Source organism: Sporobolomyces salmoneus (genome assembly GCF_050403485.1).
Source record: "Sporobolomyces salmoneus JCM6883 DNA, S_salmoneus_JCM6883_v1_ctg28, whole genome shotgun sequence".
NCBI lineage: Eukaryota > Fungi > Basidiomycota > Microbotryomycetes > Sporidiobolales > Sporidiobolaceae > Sporobolomyces > Sporobolomyces salmoneus.
The window spans coordinates 2,020-12,085 of NW_027481135.1; the positions used below are offsets into that span (position 1 = coordinate 2,020).

General features: G+C 47.6%; 2 protein-coding genes across 2 annotated transcripts; one reads left to right on the plus strand and one right to left on the minus strand.

Moving 5' to 3' along the window:
- Positions 1-2,787: 2,787 nt before the first annotated feature.
- JCM6883_005671 (Ty1/Copia family ribonuclease HI) lies at positions 2,788-3,141 on the minus strand (the record flags this gene model as incomplete). The annotated part of the gene is made up of 1 exon (XM_076632569.1): positions 2,788-3,141. One exon carries the CDS (start codon positions 3,139-3,141, stop codon positions 2,788-2,790), a length of 354 nt encoding a protein of 117 aa, XP_076487367.1.
- Positions 3,142-8,822: 5,681 nt separating this feature from the next.
- Positions 8,823-9,326, plus strand: JCM6883_005672 (uncharacterized protein; the record flags this gene model as incomplete). The annotated part of the gene is made up of 1 exon (XM_076632570.1): positions 8,823-9,326. One exon carries the CDS (start codon positions 8,823-8,825, stop codon positions 9,324-9,326), a length of 504 nt encoding a protein of 167 aa, XP_076487368.1.
- Positions 9,327-10,066: the final 740 nt, after the last annotated feature.

Below are 10,066 nucleotides of genomic sequence, written 5' to 3' on the forward strand. Positions count from 1 at the left end.
TTTCGAGACTAAATTCCTCCACATTCGAAGCTGTAGCGCAGCATCCGGAGCATCTACCCACTGCACATACTACAATCTCATGCATAGACAATCAGGTTCAGTCATTGCGCAAAGATGGGGCGAGAAGCAGAATCTCACGAAAGTGAAGCGAACAATTTCGTGAATTTTCCTGCGATTCCTTCGCTCGCTTTGAGTCGCCGCGATACTCCTTTTTACAGCTTTCATCTTGCCGAGAAGGATTCAGCGCGAATATATATGGATGAGTACAAGTTAGCGCATTGTTTTCGAGTTGAACGAGACAGCAATCAATCCTCACTTTAGCTACACGCGCGCTCCGAGAGTACTCTTGAGGGTTCTGTTTCGAATTCTGACCGTAAGTCGAGTGAAGCGAAGCGACGAGAGGCGGTCAAGAGGGGAAAATTGATCTAGATTCGGAAGGGTCGTCTCGAGCCGTTAACCTTATGCCGAGGGGTCTTTAAAGGCTGCACGATGTAGCTACGAAGTCTATTGAGTGTTTGGCGGGGTTTTCGGGGCCGTAGAGTCGGCGATGGAAGCGAGAGATGAAAAAAAGGGCAACCAAGGTCTTCCAACCCCTCTCAAGGCTCGTTTGACCAAAAAAGGTAATCCAAGTCTGAATTTGACCTTGCAAGGTTGAGCTAATCTATTAAGGTATCTCAATCATTGTAAGACCTTGTAAGTCCTTGTAAGCTCCGGCCCTTACCTTATAAGCTTTGACCCGAACCTTATAAGCTTCGAGCTCACCAAACAAGGTCAAACAAGGATTGAAAGGTAAGCTTTCAAGCTTGATAGGGTACCTAATAAGCTTGATATGAAACCAAGGCCAACCAAGGTTACAACCAGTTTTAGGACATTTAACCTTTTTTTTTACCTCTTCATCCTCATTCCCCCCAAACCCTGTCCTTCTGTCCCCTCTTCCTCCAGATGCAGCCCTCTGTGCTGTTTCAGATACACTGATCAGATGTGACTGATTCCTCCATTCTTCTTCTTGCCAGGGTGCTCAAAGGGCTCACTACAGGTATTCTTTCAGAAATCCCTCCTGAGGAGTTGTTACTTACCTCCTCTCCGTATACAGGAAGAAGCGACAATTTGAAGCCGGTAGGCAGGCAGCTGTGCGACTATATCCTCTCTATCTGTGGTAGCGAGGAGGAGAGTTGACGGTTTTTGGGTGTTGGGATGTTTACATGACCAAACTTGGTGCCAAGCGCATTCACACCGTCCATACCCGCGGAGGAAACGAGAAGCACCGTGCCCTTCGTCTCGAGTCTGGTAAGTACGCCTGGGGATCGGAACACACACACTGCAGGCATTGGAGTTCTGATTGAGCGAAGCGGATGTGAACTTTGCCTCTCTTTTTGGTTTTGATTCCTCTCTTCTTGGCTCCTCTCTCTCTCTCAACTCTCTACAGTTCCCACATCAACACCTGTGTCCTATGGTACCCTTTTCTTGACTGACTGAATCATCTACAAGTGAGAAGGATACGAGCCGAACAAGGACGGACGGAAAAACAAACAAAGGGCTTGAGGGAAGAACAATCTATCTCAGGGCTCACTATCAAAGTAGTGACAACAATTGGACAAGCGCCAGAGAGTAGAGGCTAGTTGGGTCGGAGGAAAGACATGAAAAGCATTGTGAGAGACATAAAGTTGCTCAAAAACGCAAAACCAACCCTCCTGGCGCTCATGTGTCAGCTCAAGCAGAAGAGAGAGACAGACTGGGGACTCTTGTGTCACCTCTTCAATTCTGATGGATGTGGCAATCATGTGATGACTGCCTTTCAAGCAGCCAATATCAAGTTGGTCAATGTGGAAAAGGAGACCAAGCAGCTTGGCTTGGCTTGAGATGGACATGATATACCTCATAGTGAAGCCATGCTGCTTTTGCTACTTCCCTCATGTGAGAGTCAAGTGAACAGGACATAGGAGGATGTCGACAGGCAGAATTGGAGTTATCTCGAGCAAGTTGAGAACAGTGAACGGAGGTGCTGAACACGCCATGGGTGAGAGGTGAAGGGAGAAGCAAAGAAGATGAATAAGGAGCAATAAAGAGTGATTACATCTAATCATCTATAAAGTCTAGCAGCCTTCCAAAGCAGACCTGCCCTTATCTTTGGTTATCCAGTTTGTTTATTGGAGGGGCTCTGAAATAGAGATAGTGACTTTCACCAATTGGCAGACTTGAGATTCTTGGTGCAATTGATAGATAGATACGCTTACATATACAGTGCTTCAATCCCAGTGAGATCCAGTTTGAGCCAATGGAGAAAACAAGAACAGAGAACTTGAATGTGTTGAAGCTGGGATATCAACCCTTCAGCATCAAGCATTGATCAATCTGCCTCACTACCTCCCCTAAGGGAGTAGATTTAGGACAGACATTCATGAGATGGTCAGAAAAGGTGGTCTTGCTGCTTTAGAAAATGTAAGAGAGGCTGGAGAAGAAGAGGGGATGAAGAGGGGCGGGAGCAAGTCAAGCAAGCCCTTCTTGGATTCAGGACTCTGTTCTCCAGTGTGAAGTACTGGAGAAAGGGAAAATAAGTTGAGAAAATACTGAAGGTATTTAGATACAAAAGAGAAATGTAGAAAGTAATAACCAAAGTATCAAAAGGGGAATTAATCCGTGAGAGCGTCTGCTGCAATACCCCCCCTCGCTCGAAAGGGTCTAACACTAACTGACAATCGATGAGTCGTGAAAGAGGAGCAGGAAGAAACGTTGTCATAACGTTGGTGACCATTTGGAGGTAAGAATGTCCGTAAGACTGATGCCTACTCAATGTACTTGTTCCCGAACAAAGTGCTCATTGAGACGGGGATGTCGAGTTTGGTGGTGGAACTGAGGGTCGCGAGAGAGTGCGTTCGCGCCCTGGTTGATGCCGAAGAGAGTTGTGGGATAAGGGAGAGGGTATCCGAGTTCGCCGAGCAGTTGGGAGAGGAAGACTGCTCCTTTAGAAGTGTGGGACAGACCGATGTACTCAGCTTCAGAGGAAGATCTAGTAACACGAGGTTGAAGTTTCTTCAACGACCAAGAGACAGCTCCATTCGCGAGGATGAAGGTGTATCCCATGGTTGATCGAGAAGTTGTAGGGCACGCGATGTCGGGACAAGTATCAAGCATGGCATACATCAATCAGGGAACTGACTTCTTGAAAGGGACATGATTGGGAGGAGTGAGAACGAGTTGGAGATTCGGAACCATGGAAGTTTTGGCAGGGTGGACAGTCAGAGCGACCAAGACGGTGAAGAACATCCCCCTGGTAGGCTTTTTGAGTCTGAGCAAGGAAGATACTTCCGTCATCTCGTTCATGAATTTGTGTTGCAACAATCAATTCCTTGATCGCAATATCTGACAATGTAGCTCAGTGATCAGAGCAGCAAATGTGTACACTAGAAGACCTGGGGTTCAATTCCTTAGCATGTAATAGCTTTTGCTAAAACCACTCGCTCTACACTCGCACTATAATCTGCATCCTTAAGATGAACTCAGCATCGCCTAAATCCCTGATTCCATACTCCTCCTTCAGTCCGATCATGTGAAGAGGCAAAGAAGAGATTGGTCCGCCACAGCTTGCGCCGCAGTGGTCCCGCCTTAATCCCTCAATTTAATCCGAGGCCCTAACATACCTTAGCCTATGAGTCAATCCTTTTCCCAAAGCTACGGATCTATTTTGCCAACCTTCCTTATCTACATTATTCTGTGGACTGGAGGCTGATCACCTTGGGGACCTGATGCGGATATGGGTATGATCAATTGTGAGGCTTTTTCATTCCCTCAGATTTTCAAGGGCCATTGCAGACACACCGGACACTACATCCTCTACCAGCCATCAGACCCAATTCTTAGCGGATTCAATTCCAAGGCTATAGTATAAGCTGTGAAGGAGAAAAAATTACTCTTCCCAGGGCCCTCACCAGCGTCTTCAAAATCGATTACGTTGCCTTTCAGAATCCACATTTGACTTACAGAGTTGAACCAGATACCCTTTCGATAGGATGTGCGCTGTCCAACTACTTTTATCATGGACCCCTACCCTTCCCCATTTCAGTCTCCAAGGTTCTCACTTGAAATTGCTGCTAGTACCAGGGTCTGCACGAAAGGCCTTTCTCCTCTGGAGCATTTCGAAAGCTTCTTCAACAACCTCTAGGCCTGCCTACTCCTCAATGCATCAAACACGCTGACGGCGAGATATGCGCAACAAGCTTGAGTGCCATCCATCTCAGGGCTACCACTGAGCTGTTCCTCACTGCATTTGTCCAAACGCCATCCCTGGTGTTTAATGAGCATGTCCAGGCTGTTCCGCAGAGACAGTTCTGCTTATCAAAGATAGTGCTACAGCAATCTACGAACGCACCCTCTGACGGTGTAGCTGAACAGTTGGAGCAGTAAGCGTGTAAGAACCCAAGGCTTAGATTCCTCAGCATGTCATGATTTTTTTTTTGAATACCACTGGCTCATTGCTTGCTCAATGACCTGCAATGTGAGACATAATACTCCAGCTATACTTTCTTCTGCTGACTTTTGGGAGTACCAACTGAATTCGGAAGGTCAGTAGCTGACGGAGCTCTGAGCTCTGAGCTCTTGTCAGAATTGGACACAAGGTCTTGCCCAGTCGAAGCAGGCAGAAGTGTGACAGCATGTGATCTTGCAAGATAACAGCTCCATGCGGCAACCGGAGCTCAGCTCATTCATCCAATGAATCGGTGATTGTGAGTGTCACATCATCAAGTGACATAAGCAGCATTCTAAAGGGAAGATGCAGAAACACATGTGCAGCTGCCTGCAGCTTCCGTTTTTTTTGAAACTGACCAAGCTCAATTCAGCAGACACTCTCCTAGGGGCAAGATTCGTAAACATGAGCGGTGAATGTTTTGCAGCCTCCATCGTGCTAAATGTCGTCCTGTTATTGCGTGTTTCAAATCCCTCAATGTCAGCAGCAAACGGGATTTGAGTCTTGAGCTTGTCAAAGTGAGTCTGGCCTCGATTGTACCTTGCCATTGCCAGTCTACAGCTCATTGATGAAGCCCCAGAAGGACCATAGCCCCGGAAGGACCATATCTCTCTGCCATTCTTTGTGCTGACGGTGTCATTTCCCTTGCCTGCTTACTATCACCGGATCTACTTCTGCCAGTCTAGTCATTCTGCTGTCTGTGCAAAGGCAGGGCTTGAGAGAACGCTTCCAGCTTGGTTTGTCAAGACATGCCTCAAGGGGCTGAGAGCAGCAGACAACCCCAAACTAGGAACTGGCGTAATTGGAGGCAAAGGGAATGTTGGCCTTGAGGTTAAGAAGACAGCACAACACCTGATAAGGTCAAATCTCCATTGTGATCAAAATCAGACCCGAAGCGCCTTGACCTGCCTTGCAAGGTCCGTCAAGCTTACACAGGTCTACCATGAATCACAAGGCACGATTAGGTTTTACTTGGTTCAAAGCACATCAAGGACATTTGTTTGTCCTAGAACTTGTTCTACCTCTAGCTTATCACCTCCATTCCATATCAGACAGGCCACAAGGTTGGAAGTTTTATTCCTCCTCTAACTGGTCAGGCACTGAGCCAAGACTCTCAAACGCAGTGTACAGCACCCTCAAAGCCAAGGTGATGAAAGGATGCTGTCTTGTTTCACGCAAAATAGATGAACTCACCTGCCTTTCTTTGTCTCGATTTAAATGGATTCTTTTTGCAGGCATAAGATGAGAAGTCTAGGGAGAGAACCAGAAATGAATTCCAGCTCTAGCCAACAGAAGCTCTCGTGGACTGATTACTCTATCGATATTGCGTTTGTTGTACTTTACATGTCTCTTTTGTAGCTACATACCTTTGGTAGTTCCTCAATTTCTTTTCCCTTTCTTCAGTGCTTCACACTGGAGAACAGAGTCCTGAATCCGATAGACTATGAGCTTCAACTGAACTTTACTCTAAAAGGTTCTCACTGGTTTGTCACTCCGTGCTGCTCTGAAGTGACGCAAATACTCGTACAACCTTTTTCTACCTCACCCTTGGTAGAAACGGCAAGAAGATCGATAGGGACGCGACTGGAAACTCTATGCCTCTTCCCTCTCAGCTCTCCCGTCCAACAACTCTCTCTACCGCTATCTCCACACCTTCTGGTACCTACCTAGCCACCTACTGTTGCCGAATTCTGGCTTGCTGAGACCCTTCCCCTGAAATCTGGTCAAGTCATTCTCAACCTTGGTCCAACTCATCTAACGTCGGGAGATTGTTGAAAAGTGCTTCAGGTTGGTAGCCAGTCGTCCTCCGGGTGTCAGGGCAATCTATAGTGTGCGAGTGTAGAGCGAGTAATTTTGTTAAAAACCATGACATGCTGAGGAACCAAACACCAGGTTATGCTGTACACTTTGCTGCTCTAAACACTGAGCTTGTTGTGCAATCAAGCAATTGCTTGCTGCAACAATTTCAAGAAACCAGCCTCAAGGTCCAGAGGTTGACAACAGAGGAGATGCTGAGGCTTGCAACGTTGGCCTATTTCTCTCGAGCAGCTCTGGTACCTTTCCCTTCTTCTGATTGTGTTTCTCCTTCTCTCCATGATCTCATTCACTCTGACATCCTCTCCATGAACGTTGCCTCGTAGAGCTCCCTGTGTAGTCACCTTTGTGGACAATCATTCTCAGATGTTATGGGTCGACCCGATCCCGTGGAAGTAGGACGTCTTCTCAGCCTTCTGTCGGTTCCAAGCAAAGGTCAAAAACGAATCAGGGTTGAGGATCAAGAGGTTTAGATCGGACAATGGTGGAGAGTACATGTCGAACGCCTTCAAGGATCACCTTCTTCAACACGGAATTGCCCACTCAACTCCTCCTCCTTATTCACCTCAGTCAAAAGGAGTTGCAAAACAAGTCAACCGCACAATAGTCAAAAGTTTTCTCTCTCTCCTCAGCCAACCCAGAGCACCTTGAAACCTCTGGGGTGAAGCAGTTCAAGCTTTTGTCTTTGTGACATCAATCTTCTCATCCAGCGTCAACGGACAACTTCCCTTTGCGGTATTGACGGGTAAACCAGTTAAAATAGGGCTATTACAAGTATGGGGATGTCAAGCTCGGCACACAGTCACAGAGGAAAGGGAAAAGTCGGCTAATAAGGGAATTCCTCTCATCTTTGTTGAACATGACTCAAAGGACAACGCTTATCAACTCATCGACCCTCAGACCAAGAAGATCTATCGCTCTAGAGATGCCCGCTTTGACAAGAACAGCTTCCCTCTCCTTGCTCCTTCCTCAGCTCCACTTCACACTCCTTCCTAGTAATCGACATCATCCTCATGTCACTCCGGCTCCACCAGCTCCCGCTCCCGCTCCTTCACCTTCTGCAACTCCTGCTGCTTGAGACCTCCCATCCAACTCGAATTGCCACCTCCGTTCCTCCCTTCACTCCGCCTCCTCAGCCAGTCTTTGTTCCTCCACCTGCGACTCCCAATGTGAAACCTCCTCTTCCAGTCATCCCTGAATCTCCTGATCCTCTCGACCTCTTCGCCCTCGTTGCTGCCTCGGAAGAAAATCTCGACGCTTCAGACAACGAATTCTCTCTTCCGACTTCAGATGCTTGAACTCATCACGAAGCAATTAACAATTCGGACGACGAGAACTGGAGATTAGGAGAAGAAGAAGAGTCCAACTCACTCAAGGAGAAGTGCAAGGTCTCCAACGTCGTCAATCGATCGAAGGTCCCTCCAGGCGCAAAAAGCCTTGGCTGTCGTTGCGTCTACCGACGCAAGAAGGATCAATGCGGGAAAGTCAAGTCTCACAAGGTTCGACTTGTTGCTCAAGGATTCGCTCAGCATCCAGGACTTGGCTTCGGAGAAACTTTCGCCCCTGTTGCCAAGTTCACCTCAATTTGAGGTCTCCTTGAGCTCACTGCTTGACACAATCTCCGATGTTGACAAGGCCTACCTCTACAGCAAGCTGGAGGAGGAACTGTACATTTTATCATCCGACTGGAAGGTCAATATCTCGACCAACACTATCTGAGGAAGAGGCACAAGCAGTGTTGCAAAACCTACTTTGATCTCTAGAGAATAAGTCAATGATCCAGAGAACTACAGAGAAAGATATACACCTAGTTTGATCTCTACAGAACAAGTAGAGATCAAACCAGAGTGCGCGGTCAAAATTCATCTGAGTCCTCCTTCCTCGCACATCCCAATATTCCTAGTCTGTGATCCAGCTCCCTGAACTATCCAGTGACCAGAGGGGTGTTGCAGCAATCAATTCCTTGATCGCAACATCTGACAATGTAGCTCAGTGGTTAGAGCAGCAAATGTGTACACTCAAAGACCTGGGGTTCGATTCCTTAGCATGTCATAGTTTTCACAAAAACTACTCCCTCGACGCTCGCACAATAAGAGGAAGGCTGTGGCCTTACACCGACGGGATTGATGGAGGTGATTATGCTGGAAAGGTCTTAAAGTTGGAACGCTCTCTCTATGGGTTGAAGCAAGCTGGTCGAGTATGGCGTCATTGAATCCACGACTCTCTTCAGGCCCTCGGTCAAAAGCGAAGGATCCCAGATGCTTGCGTCTATGTCAGGAACGAGGGGGGGACTTACCACTACATCGCTCTCTACGTCGACAATCTCCTTTTCGCCTCTCCTCTCCAGCACGAGATTGAAAGAGTTAAGGATGGATTGAAGGAGAAGGAGGAGTAAGGGATTAAGGATCTAGGTGACGCTGAGTTCATCTTAGGGATTCAAATTCATCAACGAGCTGACGGAAGTATCTTCCTCTCTCGAAAGGCCTACATGGAGGACGTTCTTCGCCGTCTCGGTCACTCCGACTGTCACCCCGCTGAAACTCCCATGGTTCCAAATCTCCAACTCGTTCCTGCTCCCGCCGATCACATCCCTTCTCCCGACGAAAAACGACGATACCTTCAAGCAGTCGGTTCCCTCATGTACGCCATGCTCGGTACTCGTCCCGACATCGCTCACGCCGTTGGAGTCCTTGGTCGTCACTCAGCAAACCCCGGCCCTCTTCACTGGGCCGCCGTTGTTCACGTTCTTCGTTATCTCAAAGGAACCCTCGACTATGGACTCGAATTCAACCCGGACAACTCTCCTCTTACCGGATTCGAAGCCTACAGCGACTCGGACTGGAGCAAGCTCTCTTCCTCATCAGATTTAACTTCTTGCCGCTCACTAATTGCAACCCTTCGGAATTTATCAGTGCAGATCAATTTTCCTCTCTTGCCTGCCCATCATCCATACCAGCGCCTACTATGTGCTAGATCAGAGACTATGAGGCGATTAGATAGCTTGCAGAGCTGGCTACGACTGATTGCTTTGAAGGTACTCTGTCCTTAGGGTGATTGAGCTGCTCGAGCTCTCGGAAAAATTAGGAGTATGTTTGTTGCAGCGAGTGTTACGAGCAGACTCCGGATGTAAGAGAGACAAGAGCGAGAATTGAGCAAAGGTCCTGTTGGAGGAGGTTTCAATCCGTGCGAGGTGATTAGTTCTTGAACCCTTTGCCTCAGCGGTTTTGTTTTCCTCACAGGTCCTGTTTGGGTGTCCACGACGAGGGAAGCGATGAGTGAGAGCGTAGACAAAGGCGAAGATGCAAAGATGGAACCTAGCCTCTTGTTGTAGTTTCCGGATTCTCTTGAGTACATAGTATGCTCGATTTAACTCAATATTGAAACAAAGAGAAAAGAAAGAAGAGAAAAGAGCGAGCACAGAGATTTGGGTTTTGATGTTTTTCGAAGTCGAGAGATATAAGTCAGGATAGCACGCGCGTCATGGATGACGGCGATAGAAGTGATCGTGATGCAATAGTGTACAATAGGATATCAGAGTCATCGATGGATCAGAAGCGCAGGAAAGCGACGCCTTGCTCTTTGAGCATTGACCCAGTTGAGAGATTATTCCGAAGCCGTAACAGCGAGAAACTCCAGGGAAGAGTCCCTCTGAACCCCAAATCTATCAAGTAGCCAGTAGAAGAGAAGTAAGACTGCGCCAAAGCAAGACTACCCCCGTGCCTTGTAGATTCAGAGATCTTTATTTCTTTCTGTCCTTTTCCCGTACTCTTCCCTCTCTTTCCGGTCTCG